The sequence below is a fragment of the Zootoca vivipara genome, chromosome 5, assembly GCF_965207765.1.
Source record: "Zootoca vivipara chromosome 5, rZooViv2.hap1.1, whole genome shotgun sequence".
Taxonomy (NCBI): Eukaryota; Metazoa; Chordata; class Lepidosauria; order Squamata; family Lacertidae; genus Zootoca; species Zootoca vivipara.
Genome location: NC_142588.1, coordinates 77,230,006 through 77,255,649, shown reverse-complemented (window position 1 = coordinate 77,255,649; position 25,644 = coordinate 77,230,006). Strand labels below are relative to the sequence as shown.

Here is a 25,644-nt window from a genome sequence, read left to right as displayed (position 1 = left end):
CTTATGCAACAAATTATGCTTATTTCCATAGAGAGAAAATGAAATTTGCTGTACAAATGTGAAGTATTGCAGTGATATAGTATTTATTATGCACTATTATATTACAAAATAACCTATAAACCCCTTGCTCCTTTAACCTTTAGCTTTCACAAGGCCCATTAACTGCTTGCATGTACACCAACAGTTCATGTATATTACATTTTTATTATTACAAATTCCATTTTTTTTACTAAATTCGGATCTCAAAGCTTTACTTCAGCAAAATGATTTAATGTTCTTATTTGTAATCACGAAACCAGAAAAATAGAGATCATGCCATAAATTACCATAAACACCCCCTTCTTTTTTTTAGGTATTGCTTTTTTTCTGACAGAAGTGTGCTCTGCTACAATAGTCCTGCTCACCATGTTATCTCTCTTCTTATTCATTTCATATTCCCTCAGGTAATTCTCATTGCTAAAACCCAAATGGCATCAACCTGTTGTTTAGCACATCTATAAAAAGGCTAGCCTGCTGGCTAATTTACCAAGGGATTGAAGCCCTGAAACCACTTCAATCTGTTACTTTGTTTCCATGTAAAAGGCTCTACCCATGGCCATGAACCTCCCATGTGAAACAAACAAAAATGCTCTTTTCAAGAAAGAAAAATTCAAAGCAAAAAACATTTAATGTATGACCCTCAGATACCAAATATACTACTACAACAACAACTAAGCCAATCAATATAAAAAAGGTCAACGCTTGTAAAAACTTCACAATTTATTTTGCTTTTTTATATTTACAACATTGTAGGTGCAAGATTCATACACTGCTAAAACACAAAGTGCTAGTAATTGCCTGGCTGACTTCAACAAATTACATGTTAAGGATTTCTGAGCGTTATTTAACAGATGCATTTTATCACTAATTGTGAATGTCCACCCACTTTTGCAACTGGTTCCTCCTCCCTCAAGCCCCCACCATGAGAGCCCCCCCCCCCAAAAAAAAACAATCTGCTCGTTCCACTTCAAAGATCTGGAGGATTTCAAGATATCTGGAGCAGATTTTGGAGATGCATAGGGGGATGCAGAGAGAATGGAAAGCCCTATTTCATAAGCACATGACTAATCATGCTACACTGTATCTCACCCCAAGTCTTTTTTATCTGTTTTAACTCCACACTAGAAATATAAGCACAATTGTGTAACAGGTTTTAAAAGGGGATACATTCTGGAATACAAAATCAATGCTAAAGGAGTGGCGTGGAGCCAAAGCCTTAGGAGAAAAAAAATAATGCTTATTTATTATTTACTTAAGGCATTTGTATACTGCCCTTCCTAAGCATTTATCCCAGGATAATATAGAAGGCAGTTTAAGATCCAAAACAATATAAAATATACAATAAAACATTTTCATAATTTTGAGTATGGGAATAACCAGCACATGTACTCTTGTCACATTGTTTCCAACCAATTTTAGCAATACTTGACAGAACTTTTTTTTAATGCTAATATTCAAATATGCAATGTCATACACCCTCTGTCTTGATGAGGTTTTGTGCCTGGCCTTCTCAGCCATTTTATATTACCAATCATAGCCCACAATCCTAACATGATTACAGTATATGATTCTCAGCATACCTACACCTGATCTGCACTAAGCTGCCACAATTGTCCAGCCACCCAACGAAATGGGCCGCACATCTGCAAATGAAATTCAAACAACTAGAAGCAATCCAGAATCAAGAGAATGTTGCATGTTTGTAAATAAAAGAGGGTAAACTGAGTCACTGAGGGTGACTTTCTAAACAATATTTATACAAGTTATAGAAAGCCAAATTTGGTAATCCACCACTGGAATCTATGTACATATAGACCTGGATCATAACTGCTGTTCCAAAGGAGCTCAGTTGTTTGGGGTAAAACCCCAATGTACACAATCATGTTTTCAAAGAAGTTTACAGTAATACTGATTTAAATGTTTTTTTTAAAAAAAGTTTCTTAGCTTAGTCCTTTCCCCTTCAAATTGTAATAATTTATCCCTTTGATCTCCAACATGACCCATGTTTTAATAGCATGTTTTTACTTATGGGGTGGGGCTTGGATCTAAAGGGGCATATAATCTCAGAAGAATAGCAGCTGACACAGGTAGATCAAATTTCTAGATAAGCTTTGTTTATCTCTCAGAAGGCTCTGCTGAAGAGTGATAAGCAGATACTACATATGGATTTTTTACTTCTATTTTTTGGATCCCAGCCTTTAACACAAGTTGATGTCCTATTTCTCCTGCTTTTTAGGTTACAAGAAATACTTTGAGATAAATTAATAGGATACAGTTAAGGATACAGTACCACAACACTTGGTACTCCCCATATTCTTTTAAGAAAAAGGAACAGCAATTCTAGTCTATTAAGGAATGGCAAAGATGTGATTTTAAATAAGCGTTATCATTCAGATTACTTTTTTAAACTGTTTATTGTTCCATTGAAAAAGGAAGAGAAACATTAAGCTCACTGCTTCAACTACTACATGTTTCACCACTCGATTAAAGAAAGTAATTCAATCAGTTTGCATTTTCTCGGGAAAATCTCATTCAGATAAATTTTACTGCCATCTTTCTAAATAGTAAATAATTATTATTGTCTCAAAATGAATTTTTGCTTGCCAAGGGCAAACCATTGCTGTTATTGTAGAGCTCTGTCAGAGAAAACAAGAAGTTAAAAAGGTTATAAAGATACCATTAACATCATGGGTCTGCTTTGTCAGGACTCAAAAGTGCTTAGTAATTGAGGCTTTTATTCAGAGTGTATTAGGACCCATATAAATGGCACAGTTAATATGATGCTTTAGGCTTTATTTTGTTGCAACCTGGCATAATCACCTACAACAGCTGAATACTGTAAATTTATCTGCTGGAGAGCACAGCTCATTCTATCATCTGTTTCGAGCTGGAGTCTTTGAAGAAAATGTTAATAGCATACGGCTTAAAGGCACATTTTAGATTCAGCCAATACAAAAAATAGCAAAGTTTAAAATAACTAATTTGTCTAAGCAGCATGCATCTCCTCTGGAATTATGAGGGCAAAAGAGGGACAAATGCATTTGCCTTAATGGCACAAGCTCATATTTTGTCAATGTTTGAAATACGGTGGTTAAAAATATAAACACAGTGAAGTGTGACCTCAGCAGACAAGTTCAGCAATAATGATCCACAGCAACCAGCACATTACTGATCAACACCGTACCCAAATATATTCATGGGCATCTTTCTGCTTATATACATACACCGTTGCTACAGCATGTACACTACATTGGTATCTGAGTGCATTGCATAAAAAGGCCAATATAAATGTAATAAATCAATCAATAACTGCAAGGTATAAAAATGGCCATTGAATCAGAAACACTGCAGCTACCCAGTTAAACTCTTGAACATATACAGTCGTACCTTGGATCCTGAACGCCTTGATACTTGGACGTTTTGGCTCCCGAACTCTGCAAACCCGGAAGTGATTGTTCTGGTTTGTGAACGTTCTTTGGAACCCAAACGTCCGATGCGGCTTCCGCAGCTTCCAATTGGCTGCAGGAGCTTCCTGCAACCAATCAGAAGCTGCACTTTGGTTTCTGAATGTTTTGGAAGTTGAATAGACTTCCAGAATGGATTCCGTTTGACTTCCAAGGTACGACTGTAATTTGAAACTATGTGGAAGAGAATATTTGTACCAAAGCCTAGGCTCAGCTGGGGAGAGAGACACTGGATAATATTTAAGTAAATTTTATTCAGAGGAGACCACTGGAGTTAATAAACTTGACTTACATTGAGGAACTGTATAGGGCAGGAATTTATGGCTTCTTGTGTCTAGGTCTGGAAGTTTTGGGGAAAGGTTGAAATACACTAATAGCATCAGCTTTGGGGTTACTTTGGGATGTGAAGGTGTTAGCTAACTTATTGGCAAGCATTTTGCTCACTTGCTCATTTTGATAGTTTTAAATAAACTTTTGAATTATTAATGTAATGTTGCAGTGATATTATAGTTTTTATGTTTATTCTATAGCATATGTATGGTACCTAAAGAAAATTGCATTTGGATTGCTTTGAGCACAAATAAATTTGTTGAAACTGTGGTATATAAATACACTGACTACAGCTAAGACTATGATTAGGCACTATACTATAAGTGATCTGGAACATATGCTTTCAATGTGCTCAGAGAATGGTTTGAAAGTATATGATGCAGCTCCATTTTTGAAGCAAAGCAGGCCAGGCTCTATAAGTCTTCGGGATGGGAGATTGCCCAGAAACTTTATGAAAACCAAAAAAACCAAACTGAGTTCTATGGAGAAAGAACTGTGTAGAAGTGAAATAAACCAAGTGAGAACTTTTATCGGCAATAGCTGTTTGCATGTACAAAACCATGCCACCCTTGGACAATTGGTTTTTTTAAAAAAAAAATAGGAACAGGGCTTGTTTCACTTGGTCTCAAAACTATGCACATAGATAACAGATAATAGTGAATATTTGCTTGTCATTTAGGAGTTGTATTTGGAATTTCAGTGGTCTCCATGATAATGTGCACACTCGGGCTCTTTCTTCACACGCAATACGGTATATAGAGCAGGTTTCACAATGAATTTAAGCATCTAAAAAGTATACTAAAAATCTGGATTTTTTTTTAATGTGCAGTTTTATTTTAGCAACAACAAGGTCAATAGGATTCTAGCAAAGCAACTTTTAATTGCAGGGTTGTGGGTTAGAGCCCCATGTTGGACAAAAGATTGCATTACAAGAGGTTAGACTAGATGAACCTCGTGGTCCCTTCAACTCTATGATTCTATGTACCATCTCACTCTTGGGCATCTATCGTATGTATATGTGATAATATACAGTACTTAGATGCAAGGAAACCCACCAGCCAAAATCAAACTACACAGCTGAGAGGATGGAACTTTCAAGAACTGATATTTGAATTTCTCTGCTTTCCTCTTCCTGTCCCTTTCACCTTTCGTATCATGTCTCATTTGATAAGTCAGGGGGCAAGGAGTGTCATATGTTTTAACCTTTGTACCTGTGATATGGGTTTATCAGGAAATTTTGTACTGAAAAAATTCCAATGCAAATCAAACTAATTTGCATCAGCAAATGTTCAGTTTGCACGGGAAAATTTTCAGATGCCCAAGACAGTAATCTAATTTAGTATGCTTGTTTTCCTTGTACATAGTAAGCACAGCTAACAACTTGGATGCTTCCAAGTTTATCTGCTATTCTATTTGCAAATGGTATCCACACAGTGTATTTAATAAATTTATGAAATAGAAAATATTACTCCAAAAATAAAGCACTGGAAACATTTATTGGGAGGAATTCTACCCTACATCACTACGTTTTTACAGTGCTTATAAATGTTATGTGCTCTTTTTAAGTGATTAAAAACAAAACAAAAGCATCTCTTATATCTCATGAACCTGTTTTACAGATTGCTGATAATCCAAGGAGACAAGAGGAGATCTGTTTGTGTGGCTTTCCTGGGGGCGGAGGAGAGACAGGAGACCAACAAACTGCATCTTAAGTGCTCTAGGATAACTTTTGCAACATAAAACAGATTGCTTTTAGACACAGGTTGTGTGTGGATAAATAGAATGATATTTGGAACCCATTATGACTTATTAATAATTTTATACTTGCTAGAATAACTGTACTACTTATATACCCTTATGTCTATTGTATCACAGTTTCAAGCACTTCTTTCTTTTCTTTATGTCTCAGTGAAAATATTAAATAAAATATAATAATAATAATAATAATAATAATAATAATAATAATAATAATAATAATACAGTGTTCTTTAAATCCCTTCCTCAACCAAGAGTTCTGATGGTGGGGGAGCAAGGACATAGGAGAATTTTGTGAGGCCACAGTACAGATTACAGGCATGGGAGAAACCTAGAAGTATTAGCACTGCCCAGAAAGCAGGGATTCTTTGAAGAGACTAGCTATCTGGACCATTTCAACCTGGATTTAGGTCCCCTTTCAGAACCGAATCAGCCTTAGTTGTCCTGATGCATGATCTTACTTCTCAGAAGCTTTTCTTACCACCGAGCATAGTATTCTATTGCAATACCTCTGTGGGGTGGGTACTCATGGACACTGTTTTACAGTTGTTCCGATCCTACCTATAAGGTTGGGTTCAGAGAACAGCATTGGGAAAGTGTCTCTCTGCCCCCTGACCCTTGTGTTACAGGGTGCCACAAGGCACGGTACAACTACAGATGCTATTTAACTTTTATATGAAGCTGCTGAGTGTGTGGCTATTAGGTGTGACTATTAGGGTGTCCCTGGTATGCTGATGATGCCCAGCCCCATTTCTCTTTAACTTCTGGGACTGATGCCTGGCAAGATGGAAATACTATGGATGAGCAATTCTCATGTCTGGGAAATAGGTCAGCTGCCTGTTCTGGACAAGGTTGCACTCCTTCTGAAGCTGCAGCTACACAGCTACAGGTACACAGCTTAGATCACTCCTGGATCTAACTTTCTCATTTGAGGCTCAGATTTCCTCAGTGGCCAGCTTTGAATGGTGCATCAGCTGTTACTGGATCAAGAGAGCTTGGTCAAGTACTGGTAATCTTGTGGATAGATGACTATAATGTGCTGTGTGTGGGACTACCCTTGAGGCTAGTTCAGAAGCTGCAGCTGGTGCAGAATTCTGCAGCCTGATTGTTATCAGATGTTGGATACCACCAACATGTAACACCTGCGTTGATGGAGCTGCGCTGGCAGCCAGTACACTACTGAGTCATCTTCAAAGTCTTACTATTGGTGTAGAAAGCTCTAAACAACATGGGGCCAGTGCACTTAAAACATTGCCTTATTTATTCTACCCAGATGGGGCAGCGGGTAGATCCTTTGCTTTGGTCATAGTCAAACACTACCCATGGCTTAAGATGCGGACACACACACACACACAAGGCTATGGTATTAGGCTGTTTGTTTTCATTAACAATTTGCGAACAGCAAATACATTTTCTGAGGAATGAAATGAAGCACCATGACCAGGAGTAACTGTCACCATTAGACTGACCTCTGGAAAAGCCACAAGACTGGGAATCTGTAATTATCAAGTCTCTTACTTTGCAACCCTAGCACTTTTAAACATAATTTTTGAATGACTAATTATAACAGACCAAAACTACACATTAAACTAAACATACCGTACATATTACGGTAAGAACCTATAACATACTTGGAGAGAGAGAAAAGACATTAAAATATTTACAGGCTTGAGATAGTGGATTTTTATGCAAAGGCTGCAGTGAGTAATATGAGTGTTTTGAGAAAATATGCCTTTGCAAATGTACAATGTAATATCTAAAGATTTATTCAGCCAACACCTCATAATCAACTCTAAATCTGAAGGGACATAAATGCATTTCATCAGAGATGAAAATCTTCAGTGACTGCTAAAATGAGAATCAAAAATTATTACAATCTAGTAATTTGGCTTGCAGCATGCATTAATCAGAAATCATAATAAATCCACATGCTTCTTAGACAGCACATTAGTCAAACAGTTTTGTATGATAACGACATTGACTAATGGGCTCCAACTTAGAAGGGTCAATCATAAACTCATCAAATGCTTCATTTAATTTCTTAATTTGGACAAACACAATTTGTTTATGGGAAAGATATCAGGTGTTCATGAATGAATAATGGCTAGGAAACCAAACTCCATTAATCAGCTCTTGATTACAAATGACTCCAAGATTGTTTATTCTAATTTCATTCATTTGGGTCAACAAAGAAAATATGAGCAAATGAAACTATTTGGTAAAAAATGGCACTCTTATTTCTCTGTATTTAATGAGAAAGTGATAAATACTGTTTCAATAACACAATGATTTTATTACCTGCGTTAAAAGCATTCTTGTTCAACAGAGAAATTAGTTCAGATGATTTATAATGAAAGTACAGAGACAGAAAAACAAAGCTATCCTTTACATGTAAATAGGTGTACAACTGCATAAGATTGTTCTGTTCTCAACAAGACCGACTTTCTACTGTAAATTGACTGAGGCAAAACATGCCAAGAAGTTGCTCTACCACTAACTTGCTCTCCCATTGCACTAGGGACCAGCTTCATCTTGTGTGAGGATAGCGTGTTTGTTTTTCTAAGTTTCCTGCTGTGCTTCCAAGTGAGGAAGTTGTATACGAGTGAACTGAGTTCTCTCAACTCTGTATCATGTACCTGTCTCTGTGAGAATGCCTCTGTGAGTGTCTTTGCAGATCTGTCTGTCTCTGGGAACCTGCAGGCCCCTTCCTTGAACATTCCGGTTCAGTGAGGGGAAATGCTTGTGGAATGTTCCCCCAAGGAGGTTCAGCTGGCACCTTTAGGCGCCAGGCAAAGATGTTCCTCTTTAACTAGGCCTTTGCATATGGACATCCGATGCCCTTTTAAATGTGCTGTGGAAGTGGGGGTTATTGGTTTGTTGTTGTTGTTTTGATTTTTATTATGGATGGATGGATAGATAGATAGATGGACAGATAGGTGATAGATAGATAGATAGATTTTATGTTGTGAACCGCCCTCAAATCTAGAGGTATAGGGTGGTATACAAATTTTATAAAACAACAACAGGTTTCTAGCTCTTTTCCTTATACAAGGAAAAACATGCAGGCAGTATTCTGCCCAATAATTCAGTATGAGGCAAACCTGCTCTGTTTCCATAATTCTAGCCAGTGAGTTACAACAGAACTACGACTGCTGAAGGGAACTTTCAGGTTTAATTGCATTAAATGTTGCAAAGTTTTATTTTTAAAAGCAGTAAGTTTTTTAAAAAATATCATTTTGAATAGATCAGTGATCTAAAACGTTTCCCTAAAAATATTCTCTTATTCTCCGAGGTAAAGGTAAAGGTAAAGGGACCCCTGACCATTAGGTCCAGTCGTGACCGACTCTGGGGGTTGTGCACTCATCTCACATTATTGGCCAAGGGAGCCGGCGTATTCTCTGAGACAAAAGTAATAATCACCATTCCATAGATTAAGATGCAGATTTTGACAGATTTCACATTCAAAGAGCAAATAGTGTCCCTATACATTCATAAATTTTATGCATGACCATGAGAAAGAGACCGTGTACTGAATAGATTATTTTTTAAAAATAAAAAATGATACGGGCATATACACTATAAAACTGTAACCAAAACCTCTCCACTATTGCTTCTTTTGAATATCAAAACTGAAGGATGATAAGCATCCAGGGATTTACAGGTGAGTTACATCACTGAAAGTTTTAGGGTTTTAGAGAAAGAACAGTTGTTATTTTTTTAATCATAAATGGTATTTCTTTGCAGATAATGAGAGTTCTCCTAAAAGGTAATGCAGCTTGGAGACAGAAAATGCCCAAAGCTTTAACAGAAGACTTCTCTTCTCTCCTCCTGTTGAGGCTCAATCCCACTTCGAGGAAAAGCACAGAGAACAGGAACAGTAGAAGTGTGATGTTTCTTTGAGCTTCCAGTGCTGACTACTTGCCATGTATGTTCTGGCTTTGGCAATAGGCTCCCTAGCTCCTAACACTTGATGATTGAGGGAGGGGGAGGCCTGCAAAGGAATGCCTTTCCACAAGTATTCATCTAGTTGCCATTGTCCGAAAGAATTTTTCATGTATTTGGAGTGCAAAATTCAGCAGTGATGGTTGTGAGCACTATCTCTCTGGAAATGGAGAAGGAGCCCTGGAGTGGGTGGGAGTGGTGACATGTCCAGGGTAAGATGCCTATGGCTGAGGCCATCATGTCCAGGAGTTGGGATAGCTGCATGATGTCTGCTGAGTGGGCATGCAAAGATCATGGATACCCTCCTGGGAGAGAGAGATGCAACCCTACTCCGTGTCCATCAATGCTCCCAAGTGTTGAAGTTGGTGGGAGGGAGACGGCTCTTTGAGGAGTTGACAAGAAGAAAAATGGTCCTTTAGATGGGCTAGCATTACATGGAAGTGCCTGTGAGAGAGACTTGTAGAGCAGAACAAGAGGTTGTCCAGGTAAGGGTATGCATGTACACCCTGAGGCTGAAGAATCTGCACTGCTGTGTCTATTACCTTTGTAAATACACAGTACTAGTAATGGAAGTCATTGTAGGAGAAGCATAGCAGCAGTCAATGTCTTGTGAATAACAGGCTATACAAATAGGTCTCCATTAGGTCTTTTCAGCCTAGAATGTCTTTTGGGTGGAGAGCCTCTCTGATGGAGGATAGCATCTCCATCTTAAGCTTCCACAAACTGGTTTAGAAATTTGAGGTCAAGTACTGCATTCCAGGATCCATCCTTTTTTGCTACCATGAAAAAAACTGAATACCAGAAAAGGTATCTTCTGAGGAAACTACCTTTGAGGAAACCTGGCGAGTATCCCTCCTTCTGGTGACAAGTGGAAGGAGTCCGAACAGCTGCTGGAGACCCTGGTGAGTGGATGGAGGTGCATCAGGAGTGATGGGTCTGCTGGGATCATTCTTGGAATCTGGGACAGTTACATGAAGGCTCACCACCTCTGAAGTTTCTCCCATGTCTGTAGGATCATGAAAGTACTGGAAGAGACCAGAGGAATGTCTGGGGAAGCATTTTTTCTTTCTCTTTTTTGTGAGTGAATGAATTTTCCATTGCTGGTGGTTTTGACCAGCACTTCCTTGAAGTCTGCCTCTCACAAATTTGGGTACTTCCCTTTTGGATAATTCAGATGCGTTATCAGTCAGCACAGTCTTCTTCAGTTGTATTACTTCAGTGAGAGGAGGCTTGGATGTAGTCTGCTGAATATATGAACATTGCTGGGGCAGAAAGCAGCAGCAGAGGGGGGGGGAGCCTTGGGCAACTCAGAAGCCTTGTGGGCATATTGGTCCTTAGAGGGTTGAAATGGAGCCATGAAACCTGGAGCCATGAAATGGAGCCATGAAACCTGAGCAATGACAGCAACTTCCATGTATGAGGATAGGGTCTCCTGCAGAACTGGCTGAACTGAAGAGCACAGTGGTACTCCAAAGTGCTCTCTGCCACTTGCCATGGACACAAACAATAGAATGAGAGTAGTGGTCCCTTCTTCAAAATTGCCATGGCTGCCATTTTCATACTGCTGATAAAGACAAGAGAATCTCAAGCAGCTGGACACTGACCATGGCTATCATTCAGTGCTGCCCTCCATGGGCTTTTTGATTGCCCAAAGGCACTTTGGAGCACAAGGCAGGAGGAATTTTCCCCATGGAGAAACATGGTTGGAGAGAGTCTTTTCCTCTTGCAGTGGGGCAGGGAAATGAAGGCAGATAAGGTAAAGAGGGCTCTCTTTTTTTAAAAAAAGAGCCAGACACTGAGGTCCACCTCAGAGGGCCTTCTGGCGGTTTCCTCACTGTGAGAAGTGAGGTTACAGGGAACCAGGCAGAGGGCCTTCTCGGTAGTGGGGCAACTATCTGACTTTTAGAAGACATCTGAAGGCAACCCTCTTTAGGGATGCTTTTAAGGTTTGATGTTTTGTCATGTTTTTTTATATTCTGTTGGGAGCCGCCCAGAGTGGCTGGGGAAACCCAGCTACACGGGCGGGGTAGAAATAAATTATTATTATTATTACAGTTGTACCTCTGGTTACGTACTTAATTCGTTCTGGAGGTCCATTCTTAACCTGAAACCGTTCTTAACCTAAGGCACCACTTTAGTTAATGGGGCCTCCCGCTGCCGCCATGCCGCACGATTTCTGTTCTCATGCTGAGGTAAAGTTCTTAACCCGAGGTACTACTTCCGAGTTAGCTGAGTCTGTAACCCGAAGTGTTTGTAACCCAAGGTACCACTGTATCCAAACACTTGGAGAATGATACAAGGCAGCTATGGGGAGCAGAAAAAAGTAAAGAAAAACAGGGTGCTCAGTAAGGAGACTGAGTATGAGCAAGAGGGGAGGAACAAAGTCTTCTGTTTACGGTAAGCTTTAGGTGTTTCCTGTCTCCAAGCTGTGCGCGAAGCTGCACTGCCTGTTTGGAGACCTCTGTCATCCACGAGAGAAATGCATTTGGCCTAATTTTATACTCCTATGCACTTGTAGCATATTCTTGCTTCTGAAGAATAATGCTTAGGACTGAGCTGTATATACACAAAGTAGACACTTGTACAAAGAAATGAAACAAGTAGTATTTAAATATAAAATATGAAGCAAATGAAAGACCTTTCCTCACAGAATAGCAATTCTTTCTTTAAAAAATGATAAGGGCTTCTCGTTGTTCTGAATCACCATCTCCATTGCTGTGCATTAGCTCAACAGCCTATACTGTATGTATGTATGTATGTATGTATGTATGTATGTATGTATGTATGTATGTGTATACTGTATATATAAATAAATTTCTTGGCAAACTTTGCTAAATACAAATAGATATAAATAACTTAAGATAACCACAAATTTGTATTTGACTTGAGATCAATGGCAAGCATGCAAGATTCAGCTGCACATAATTAGCACACATTTGCATCAGAATGATTTCTACCATATGTTACAACATTTTCAAAATCCTATAGTTATAATCTACGCATAAGTTACCTTTTTGGAGCTAGAAAAATTATAGCTAGAACAGCAATTCTGAAAAGTTTGGGACCAATTCTGAAATCAATAAGGTCAGCTAGAAAAATTATTAAAAATACACACAATACCCCATTCTTTAACCCTTGTACTATCTGGAAAATAAAATTTTAGACTTTACCCACCACTATAAAAATAGAATCTTTGAGGTATATTTTCCTTCCAAATACTTCATTATAATTCTGTTAGTCATCTAAACCTAATATAAGTTAGGTTAAAGTATTAGGATTTCAGATAATTTCATAACTGATTCGTGGTGTGCCTTTTGATTAGAGATGGGCCTGAAAAATGGGCTTACCATGAACCAGTTCTGTGAGAGAACCACCATAATCTCAGATCTCATATTGCATTTCACATGCTGCCTGTAACCCATCTGTGCTACAGCAACCAAAGCATATTGCTAAGTTTTTCAATGGAAATTAATTTCAAATTTGATCAATTTTAATTTTTATATTTCAACATATGGAGTCGTCCGACCACTGGCCAATTTAGCCCAGTATTGTCCAGTATGATGTGGAGTGGCTCCCAAGGCAGTCAGGCAGAGGTCTGGCCCATAACTTGTTACATAATTTTTAAATATGAGATTGGACTTGGGACCTTATGCATGCACAGTAAATGACAGATGGGTTAGTGAATGGACACTCTTGTGTTTAGAGTACAACATGCAGGCCCTCTCTTCACCCTTCCCATCAAGAAAGGAACTTCACTAGCTCAAAATCCATGGGATCACTAACTCGTTTTGCCAGAGGTTCCCTTTGAGAGTGGAATGGGGTGCAGTAAGCAAAAGTTCGAGCTCCTGTACCCACAATGGCTAGCTACCAAGTGTTGTTGCCAAATAACATTCCTCCATATACCTCTTTTGCCTTTGCTTTGGTTAGACTGGAAAGGGAGTGGGGGAGAACCAGATTTGGCTCAATTTTCCAGTAGCTGATCCTTCTTCTAAATAGCTGGTGCTTGAACCCTGGCATGATTGAGGCACTGTAGGGCTCCTGTGTCCAAAATATCGGTCAATTCCAGTTCCCTTGAAGTAGCGGGTTTGCAGTATGGGGTTGCTTCTGGATCCAGCTTTGTTACTAGAGGGCCAAGTGTTGCCTCAATGCCTAGAAGCACCTTTTATCAGCTGCAACTGACACAACAGCCACAAATGTTCCTGGGCTGAAAAAGCATTAGTTCATGCACTTCAAGATTGGATTACTGCAATGCTCTCCACATGGGCTTCCTTGCATTTGATTCAGAAGCTGCGGTTGGCGCAGAATGCTGCGGTACAATTGCTAACAGAAGCAAGACCCTGTTAGCATATAACAACTCTGCTCAGAGACCTGCAAAGGTTGCTAGTTTGCTACTGGGTCAAGTTTAAGGTTTTACTCTTAGTATATAAAGCCCCTAGCAGCTCGGGACCAGTTTACTTGTGAGATCGCCTTGCCCCCATATATGCCGCTTCAACTGCTTCAATCTATAGAACTGGCATGCCACAATACGCCTTCTGCATTTGTAGGAAATCAATCTTTTAGTGTGGCAGTACGCACACTTTGGAACTCCCTGCCTATCGACATCACACAGGCATCTTCACTGTACTCTTTTAGGCACCTTTTGTTTAGGCAAGTTTATTCACACAAGTAGACTGTTAACATGTCTTTTAATCTGGTTTTCATCTTATCATTCATTTTAATTATTTTAAAATGTTTTAAATAGTTGGTTTTAACTGTGCTTTACAGATGCTATTGCTTTATTCTTTCTGTAAACTGCTTTGAGGTTTTACAACAATCAAGGGGTATTGTAAAATCAATCAATCACATCTTAATGCAAGCAAAACCCCACATTGCATTCATTTTTCAGAACTGCCTGCCTCTGGGACAACTTTGAACTGTAGACTTGCATTTTTCCACCTATTTTATTCTATTAATAAAATTCTATTTTGGGGAAAAGTTTTCCCCTTGTATTTGTTGCTCCATCCCTTAAACTAGTCATTTCCATTTTGTACTATGTACAGGAAAATTGTACTATTTCCCTATTTGTTACCACCTACCTTAAAAATGGCTTTGCATAACCATTGAACACTGGAAGAAAAAGGCCACCCAATTTAACTAAGCAATTTTCATTAAAGGAAAAATAAGCAAGAATCTATAAAGTAATGAGTGATCCTATTAGTTCCACCAGACTAAAATCATACAGTCTACGTATGTGGTCTTCTAAGCCACATCTGTCACGAACCATTTTGGAACCATGGATTGTAGACCACTTATTAGGAAAGACTGAACAAATACAGATTTGTCGTTCTTAAGAATTATTTCATGAAAGACTGAAGACAACCATACAAGAAATGCCCTAACACATTTGCAGCAGCTAACACTAATATATTTGTATTTTATCTGTCCAATTCATTTATAGGAACATTTTCTTTTTAAAAAATGTGATGCAGAGTTAACTGGAACAAACTGGCTATATAATCACAGGATAATGAGTTAAACAGCCAAACAGGCAGATAAGCTGTCAAACAGCTCCATTAAATATAAAACATTCATTATTCCTCTGTCAGTTTTTACCACATATTGCTAATGTCATATTAACATCTCTATTCTGAAGTCTGCTTTAAACTATCAACAATTCTGTCTTTAAAATACAGTATTTTGCATGCTCTTTTAGAAACAGATTTGAAATGCAGATTCCACACACAGATCAGACAGGCATTTCAACTCAGGACCTTTGAAAGCTCACATCAATCAACTTTTGTAATTGTCTTTATAAGCAGCAGAAGAGAATCTTACCAATATGGCAGATTTTCACTATGTTTTTATACGGTAGTAGAAATTAACAGTTCACAAATGTTCACATCTATTTTATTTTTTTCAAAATCACATTCTTAAATAAAACCACAATTATTCAAAATATGTTATTTTATAAACTATTAATAATTTCTTATCAGAATAGGAAATCCAATTTTTTTGAATGCTGCCTCTCAAGTGTTTGAGAGACATGGGATACATTTAATATACCAACAAGCACGAATCCTTTTATGGTTCTCTGTCATTCAATAATGAATTCTGGAAAAGAAATCAGAGACACCCAAGTGGTTTGGCAACTGTAAGTGACAGAAGCTATGCTAAATCCTCTGTTTACACTGGGGATTAGCTGAGTAGATTGTGAGCAGCAAACTGAGCTGTCCATGGTCAAGGGAACCTGTTCCTTGTCAGCCTATAGGGCACAAGGACAAAACATGGTCCTGGTAGGAAGTGACCCATAAACATATTCCAGCGAAGGATTTATACAAAGCCAGTCTGCCTCATAGAAACTCCATATGACCATTAACTGGACTCCAAGGCTTGCCAGGAGGCCTAATTACAGGTCTACAGAGCCCAATAACAAAAGCTGAAGAGCTTTAGCCTAGGGATGATCTGCTTTATACTGACTTGAGAGAGTCCATATAGAGTGGCAAAAAGAAAGAGGTTTAGCTTTAAAATTCTCCCAAGAGAGACAGCATTGTAACTAAGCTTGGAAAGCGCACATGCAACATACTTCAGATAGGCTTAAACATACTACCCTCTCAAAATTAACATTCAGCTACTGCCTGCTTAACATCTGCTAAGTTGCTGTGATATTGTTAGACTATGCTAAAATGGCTTTCTTCTGTCTAACTATTGAGAGGAATAAGTAAATAAAGTCACTCAAATATAAATTTATAGTTGATAGCAATAATCCTTTCTGAGTGGCAGTTCTTACGAGCACAAAATTAGTTTCTTTAACAACTCATTAAAAACACTTATGTGACTTAAGTTATTATCCTTACTGTGTAAATGTATCTACAGTCTGTCATTAACATGAAATCTCTTACCAATATCCAAGCAATATAAACTAGATTTGTGCTCTTATAAACACAGATTAGTAGTTAGGCTTCTTGAAGGCATACCTTACGTTAAGTTCCAGAGTGACTAAGTAGTTATTAAACTTTATATAAAATTAACTGAAAGCACCATTAACATGATAAATAGACCAGGAACATGAAGTGCTTTCAAATACACAAACTAAAACAAATAAACCCCAAAATACTATCCCTAAACTCTTTTTACATGTGCCTTGAAAACCTTTGTCTGTACTTTAAAAATCAAACAGAAACACTCTGTCAGAAATTCAGAAATTTTTGTTGAATACTCAGATATGCTAATGATGTTGCACACATTAACACTTGCAATGGTTACTAAAACGGAAGAAACTTTGTGCGAACTATGAAATACCAGTTTTCCAAACTAAAGTATATGATTACATATGATTTCCTAGGCTAACAACTTGCTACTTGAACGCTAGAAAGGTTTAGTATTTCAAAACATGAGAGAAAGCTTATGAAACATAAATGAAGATCTTAATATGTGTTACAACCATACAGTTAAATAGGTGTGGGTGTATAAAATTTTCACTCCTCACAGAACAAGAAAGCATAAATAATAAAATGTTGATTTCCAATATTGTTCAACATAATCCCTAATTTTACAAAAGGAATCCAATGTACTTTATGCACTTGTTTTTTCAATGTTCAACTAAAAGTTAGGAAAGAGATTTCAAATTTCATGAATAACTTTAATGTATTTTCCAATCCCATAATTCATTTAAGAGTAATCTGGACCTAAGGTTTAAACTCCAATTTTAAATTTTTTAGATTAAAAAGTGTCACAAGAACCTCAAATATGCCTCGAAATCTACAGGCTTCTGATCACAATGACAAAAAATTCATAGTATCTTTAATACATTCTCGAGGTGTTAAATTAAAAAATGAGGTGTGACAGCTCAGAGCAGTATAAACAAATTGTGCTTTTCAAGGTCTGCCCTGTCACATCTACTTTATAATTATATGCTTCAGAGACATATTAAAAGAATGGGAGAACAATGCATATGTTTCAAACTATGACGGAGAAGATGCTACACTGAAGAATGTGAGCATTTATTGGAAACTGGGGGAAAAAAAGTTTTGCTATTGAACAAAAGATTTCTGTAAAACAGCATCCCCTAGAATGGTTACTATATATTCCACCATTAGGTTCAAATACTAATAAGAAAACGCAAAGGCAGAAAAGTAAAATATGTTCTTATATGACAGAGTAGATAGTTTAAAAAACCTTCGCTTTTGTCTTTTAGGCTAAGGTATACACATTTCTTTTAGATCATTATCTCCATGATCAGCAGCTCTCTGATGTTTTGTTGTACAGTGGAACCTCTACTTACGAATAACTCTACTTACGAATGTTTCTACTTACAAACGGAGCTCCGTCTGGCATCTTGGATGCGGTTTAGATAGGATTTTTTCTACGTACAAATTTTTAGATACGGTTGCTTCGACTTACGATTTTTTTCTCCCAATGCATTCCTATGGGATTCGACTTACAATTTTTTTCGACTTACGAATGTGCGTTCGGAACGCATTAAATTCGTAAGTAGAGGTACCACTGTATATAGGCATAGATACAAATAGAGAACTGTAGCACCTCTATTAAATGTATTTAAATGACAGTTCTGCTAATTGACCACACAATCCGAAGTAGGTTTATTCAGAAGAAAGTTCCATTAAGTTCATTGAGGCTTACTCTCAGGTAAGTGTGAACAGGATTACAGTCTCCTTTAGTTACTGTACTGCCATAATACTTTTATGTATTTATTTTTAAGATTTATATCACACCCTTGGTCAAAAGACCTCAAGACAGGAAACTTTTGAATTACATGAATGAGCCAAAATATAAAAACAAAACATGCAATTCTCAGTTAAAATAATACAACACAGGTCAAAAGATTCCGTAACTCAAAGGCCTAGAAGAAGAATAAAAGCTTCATCTAGCATCAATAAATGGATAGGATCAAAGCCAGTCAAATCTGAGGAGATAAGGTACTCCAAAACTGGGTACCATTGCTGAGAGGCACTTAAACAATATTATTGCTTCCATCCATTTACTTACCAGCAGCTTCAAGAACCAACTGTAATCTAGCTTTCGCCTGTTCAGCAGCGGACTAGAAAAAGGGAGGAAAAAGGAATAACCATTATTATTTTTTTAATGAAACTTGCAACCTGCCATTTCTCCCAAAGGAGTCCAAGACAGCAAACACCAAAATGATAAAACAGATGATATTATAAAACTTAAAATATAAACATATTTAAACCATCTAAAAACTTGTTATGCAGTCACATACTCTCAGAGCTGATAATTTCAAGGTTGCCAGGAACAGTATCTTCTAGCTGCCAAATGCCTGGTTAAACACAAATGTTTTTAAATTCCTCCTGAAAGTTAGTAATAAGGGACACAGATGCATCTCACCAGGGAGGACATTCCACAAACAGGGAACTGCCACTGAAAAGTCCTTGTCAAAGGTCAATGCCAACTGGGCAGCAGCCAGTGGCACCACTAGCAAGAGGGTCTCCTCTACAAAGTGTAGGGCCCAAGATCAGAGTTAGAAACTGAGATGTATAAGCTAGGCATCAAATACCACCTTAAACCTAGGTTACGGTCAACACAACGGAATGTCTATTCACCAGGGCGTTGGACTAGATAACCCTTGGGGACTCTAGGTAAAGGTAAAGGGACCCATAACTGTTAGGTCCAGTCACGGACGACTCTGGGGTTGTGGTGCTCATCTCGCTCTATAGGCCAAGGGAGCCGGCGTTTGTCCGCAGACAGCTTCTGGATCATGTGGCCAGCATGACTAAGCCGCTTCTGGCAAACCAGAGCAGCACATGGAAACACTGTTTACCTTCCCACTGGAGCGGTACCTATTTATCTACTTGCACTTGACGTGCTTTCGAACTGCTAGGTTGGCAGGAGCTGGGACTGAACAACAGGAGCTCACCCCACCACGGGGTTGAACCGCCGACCTTCTGATCAGCAAGCCCTAGGCTCTGTGGTTTAACCCACAGCGCCACCCGCGTCCCTACAATTCTACAATTCATGAACAAAACTACATTGCTTGGCTGTACCTTGCACTTACAACAACAACAACAACAACAACAACAACAACAACAACAACAAATAATAATAATAATAATAATAATAATAATACTTTTATTATATGCCGCCCATCTGGCTGGGTTGCCTCAGCCTCTCTGGGCAACTCCCAACAAAATATGAAAAACACAATAAAACATGAACCATTAAAAACTTCACTGAACAATTCACTTGTCCCAGTATGCAAGAAGGAGAAACACACACAGTGGAAATGGACATGGTATTAACTATGGACTAAGGCAAAGGTTTTTAAACTGTAGCCTGTGAGTTCCATTGGGTGACCTGGGGAAAGGCTGAAGCACTGACAAATATACCTGTACTCAGCCCTGCACTTACTTCACTTAATGTGATGGTGGCGGACTAAGATGCCCAGCAAAAGGTCCATACGCCATTTGCTATGCACGAGTCAGCTGACTCAATGGAGATGTCAATTGCCAACTTTGTGCCCAGAAATTTCCACATATTCACAACTGGACCAGCACCAGTAGCTAAACATGCCTGGCACCCATGCAATTTCGAACAATGCCCAAGATTGAAATTGGTGAAGGTTTGCTTTTGGTACACAGGTCCCAAGCCATTGGACAAGGAGAAGAGAAATTCCATTACAATCAAATGGTATATAAATCTTGTTAAATCACTCGCTCAATTAATTGATAAAATATCGTCAACCTCTGCTCCTTGGGCTAGGGAGCAGCTGGGCATGCAAAAGTCAAGCTCACACCCCCCACACATCTTAATGCAAGCAGACATAAATCCTTGCACCAACAGAATAAGTTACTTAGCTTTACATTGGATACAACCCTTATATACACTTTATATATATATTTAATAAATGCAAAAGCATGCAAATTTCATTTTTTATTAGCTAGTACTGAAAATTGTTCAAAGCAATGCTTTAGGAAACAAAATAACAAAAATGATGTGACCTGTTTAAAGCCAATCAAGCGACAACAATATATAAATACAGTATGTAAACCTAGCACTGCATCATCATTATCAATACTGACCAACAACCAGAAATGGAATTCAGCATTCATCTTATGTATTGAGCCACAGAAATTGCCTTTATACTGCTCAACTGCAAAATACCGAACAGTCTGTTCAGAAAGTCTAAGGTTTAGACTAAAACACGGTCTCAAGTGTACAAAAGTCTGCTCATGTGAGCAGTAAGAATGATTATTTCATATTTCTCTGGACATGTAAACTAGTTTGCCTAATGGTGCCAATTAGAGAGCATCTTAATTGGCTCTACGTCAACAACATAAATTGTCTCCAGCTACACAGAATTGTGTCTATTGTAAAGAATCCTCAAGCTGACCATTTTGATAGTATGCAGTGCACCAATCATGAACTTAACCATCACTATATTTGCCTGACTACTTTTTTATGACTCCCAACAAATTTTGCATTTACATTACTAGTATTCTGAACAGTTTGCCTTCTGCTAACACAGCCTTATAAATCCAGATATGAATATTACAAAATGGACCCGGTAACCCCAAACGGACCCAATAAAATCAACTAGAAAAAAATATTAGCTTGTAATATTACAACTGATTTATATAAAGCTTTATAATAAATATGTAATTTTAAATGGATAGCAGTAGTTTTTTGTCTTACTGTTGGTAGTGCTAGAATAAATTGGGAGCAATCATTCTCTTCAGCTTTATTCCTTTTACAATGATTGTGCCAGTGTGGTTCAGTATATATAATAACAACAGCAGGATAAGGGGGAAATGAAATAGTGTTTTGTTTTCCTTTAGTCCCCAAAGAAAATTCTATAATAGGTCACATATTAAAATAGACAAATTGATTCATTAGGCATAAATATGTTAGTTGATTGATCTGGCCTTATAGTACTTGCTGTATTTCGTGTATATAACATAGTTGATATATAAAACTCGCTCTATATACAAAAAGATATATAAATATTATTCTTTTTTTAGAAATTCCAGAAGTTGATGGTTTTCAACAGCCCCAGTGAAAAAACAAACATGAAAGAAATCAATTTAGGTAATAAGGACTTTGGGGGGGATCCAAGTAGATAATAAGATGCAATCTGGGGAGGCTAAATAAAACTACTTAAGTCCCAATAAAGCCAATATACTTTTAATATCAGCGCTAGGTATCCATAATTGTGTATTGTTGTATAAACACATATTTGTTTTTAATCTATAGCCTAGTTTGCATTATCACATTAAGGCAAGTAAAAACAAACTACGGTTTCAAAGTGAATGTGTTGTGTGCTGGTGTACACTGCTGAAAAGTTCTTCTTCCTTTCCCCTCCTGACAGAGAGAAATCAGGGTCTGGCGTCTCATGACATCAAAACGCAAACCCAGAGTGGTAACCATCATTTGCTCTTGGCTTACTGCTTGTGATTTATTTGGAGAAAGGAAACCTCAAACCTGAGTTCGGAGTTTACAACAAGTGGCAGCACAGCAGAACCAGGGGAAGAAGTGCTGTGGGAACATTTGAGCACTAGCACACTGCTCATTTGCATTAAACCATTGTTTGTTTTCAACTATGGTTTAATGGAAAGTATGATTCAGGCATATGTTGCAAGCCTGCTTGGGGGCTTTTATAGGCAAATGATGGGATATGAATCTTCTAAATAAGTAAAAATACCAACCCAATATGAAAGGCTTAAATGCACACCCATGTCTACTCAGTAGTAGCCACACTGGAAACCTGTAGGAATGATGTGCTGTAAGTACTACTGAAAATTAAGAGTCACATACAGCATTTCAGAAAGCATTTCATGTACAGTACATGAATGAAGAAATGTACAGAGATCACTTTTAAATAATTTCCTAAAAGGATGCAATCTCTGCAGAGAACAAGTGGTATGTCGTGGAGATTAAAGTTCTTCCCTAATCTCTTTCTTCCTTAATGAGACATGTAGAAGAAATTCCCACGATGGGATATGTCTAAGCTATACAGGAAGTTCTCTCTTGAGATAAAAATCCTATCACAAAATCACAGATTTGTAGAGTTGGGAAGGGACCCTGAGGGTCATCTAGTCCAGCCCCCTGCAATGCAGGAATCTCAGCTTAAAAACTTCCAAGGAAGGAGAGTCAACCACCTCTCATGGGAGACTGTTCCACCGTTGAACAGCTCTTACTACCAGAAAGCTCTTCCTGGTGTTTAGTTGGAATCTCCTTGTAACTTGAATCCATTGGTTTGGGTCCTAGCCTCCAGAAGAAGGAGAAAACACGCATGCTACATCTTCCTGTGACAGACCTTTAGATGTTTGAAGAAGGCTATCATATAGACCAGGCATCTCCAAACTGTGGCCCTCCAGATGTTTTGGCCTACAACTCCCATGATCCCTAGCTAACAGGACCAGTGGTTGGGGAAGATGGGAATTGTAGTCCAAAACATCTGGAGGGGCGAAGTTTGGAGATGCCTGATATAGACTCTAAGTCTCCTCTTTACCAGGCTAAACATACCCAATTCCCTCAACTGTTTCTTATAAGGCTTAGTATCCAGACCCTTTGGTTGCTCTTGAAAAGGTTGTGCTTACGTGTGTGTGTGTGTGTGTGTGTGTGTGTGTGTGTGTGTGTGTGTGTGTAAGATACACTGCAGACTGGAGTCTCCTCACAAACAGGATTCACATCTATTTACCACTAAGAACATCAGCCAACTGCCTAGACAACAGAACAGCTGCCAGCTTTCAGAAGTGGGAGTCAATTCCACTCCTAAAACAAACAAACAAACAAACAAACAAACAAACAAACAAACTCTCTTGTGTGTGGGGGGGGGGGGGAAATGAACATTTCCATACGTAGATACATGCTTGCATGAAGGAGAGAGAGACTAGAAACTGAAAATAATGAGATAGGAGGCTGGGAAGGATTTTAGCTTGCAGAGGTAGACAGGAGAGTGAAGCCCTTCTTGTCAAGGTATCTACACATCAAGTGACAATCCAGAGTACCTACAAACTAGCAGATTTACTCATCAGGAAAGGACTCATTACAAGCTGGGATGCTAACTCCTAACCCATGTGTACATATAAAAATATGCACTGAACAGCAAGAGAATCTACAGAAATTTTAACTATTAGTTTGCGCCGTTGTTGCTCTGCAAATGCAAAAAGGAGAAATTGCAACTATTCAGTCTATTAATCCTCAGTAAGATGGCAGTGTCTGCACAAGCAGCTCCCTACAGCTAACACAGGAGAACGAAAGGCAAAACATGGCACATTATGTATCTCAAATCAGAAACATTGAACTATCAGTCAGTCAATCACCCATTTCCACCACCCTTCTGAGTGATACCCTTCCCCACACTTTCTCTATATATAAGCGTCTGGGGACTTCTATTTCAGTGTATCTGAAGAAGTGTGCATGCACACAAAAGCTCATACCAAAATAAAAAACTTAGTTGGTATTTAAGGTGCTGCTGGAAGGAATTTTTTTATTTTGATTGAACTAAGGGGGTAGCGATCACAGCCATTCATGTATTACATATCACCTGGGTAAGTTCACACTGACATCAAGACAAAATTTAGCCTGCACATTTCTACTGAGTACATAAGTACAGCAACTGATTACAGTCGCATAAATAATGACCAAATTAGTTTTTTAGTGCCCTTCCATACCACATACATTTTCAGACATGCCGCCCTTCTAGTAAGCGGCTGATAACCTGTTTCTGGTTTAGGACCAGTGATGCTCATTTACGCCTTATTATTTATGCTGTTATTATTAGTTCTTAGTTTATAGCAGAGATCCAATATTAGTCAGAATATACCCACTGAAATAAAATGATTAAGTAAAATCCATTAATTTCCAGGGATCTATTCTGAGTATGACTAACACTGGACTCGCCCTATGAACAGAATAAAGCACTTTAAATAACAATTTTTAAAAAACAAAAGTTACATATCAACTGCAAAGCCACTGTGCTGAAATTAATGTAGCATATAAACTGAATAACAATAAAGAGTTTGGTCAGCATAACTGCGTATTTTACAACAGGCAAGTTTATGAAGTAGGTGAAGAACAAATCTGCTTTGCATTAAAGTATATCTAATTATTTATGTAACAATTAATATTGCGCAATTAGATTTAGGAGTATAAACTGTCAAGGAAAAGTAATTATGAAGAATAAGCCAAAGATTTCTGTGATTCATTAGGGTTTATTCTTGTTAATTAACTAGAAATTAATTATACTGAATAGAAGCTTTAATAAGAAAAAGGAAGGTTGCCTTGTTTGGGAATATCATTTAAAACAACTTATGACACTTGAATACAGCAGAGCACAGCATAAATTCAATTTTTGTCAGCTGTAAGAATCTTAAGTACTGAGAAAACAACGAACTCTAAGGTAGAAGTATCCAATGGAAACCTTGTTATATTTTTGAGTGTACTATTTTGGAATCCACAGATTGCATGAGTAGAAAAGCCATTTTCCTGCTTGCAAGTTGTAATGAGCTCTGGTCCATTGCAAGTAGGAATTTGGGATTCAAGAAACTCTGATTCAATCTGAGAGAACTTGGTATTAGCAGATGGATTGGAGTATGACGATGATGGCTGTTCAGTTGGTTCTTCTATTGTTACCAGATTCTGCTAGTGTGTCTGTATACAAAAGTGTGTTTGTGTGTATGAACAAGTATCTTAGCTATGTATTTACTGCATTGGCTTTGAATACCCTCCTTACTCTGGGGGATTTAGACTCCTCCTTGCCACGACCCTCTCTTTGTTCCCTAGCATGTGAACTGTGCTTGCTATTTTTCTTGGGAGAAAAGCAATGACAAACCTAGACAGCATCTTAAAAAGCAGAGACATCACCTTGCCGACAAAAGTCCGTATAGTTAAAGCTATGGTTTTCCCAGTAGTGATGTATGGAAGTGAGAGCTGGACCATAAAGAAGGCGGATCGCCGAAGAATTGATGCTTTTGAATTATGGTGCTGGAGGAGACTCTTGAGAGTCCCATGGACTGCAAGAAGATCAAACCTATCCATTCTGAAGGAAATCAGCCCTGAGTGCTCACTGGAAGGACAGATCGTGAAGCTGAGGCTCCAATAGTTTGGCCACCTCATAAGAAGAGAAGACTCTCTGGAAAAGACCCTGATGTTGGGAAAG

At 38.2% G+C, this 25,644-nt stretch overlaps 1 protein-coding gene across 4 annotated transcripts in view; it reads right to left on the bottom strand.

Annotated features, from left to right (window-relative positions):
• RSRC1 (arginine and serine rich coiled-coil 1) overlaps positions 1-25,644 on the bottom strand; it is a 159,739-nt gene that overhangs the window by 57,915 nt on the left and 76,180 nt on the right. For all 4 annotated transcript variants that reach the window (XM_088669135.1, XM_035133475.3, XM_088669134.1 and 1 more), the window contains exon 6: positions 18,516-18,567. In XM_088669135.1, coding sequence (XP_088525261.1) covers positions 18,516-18,567 — 52 coding nt within the window. The remainder of the gene's footprint in view (positions 1-18,515; positions 18,568-25,644) is intronic.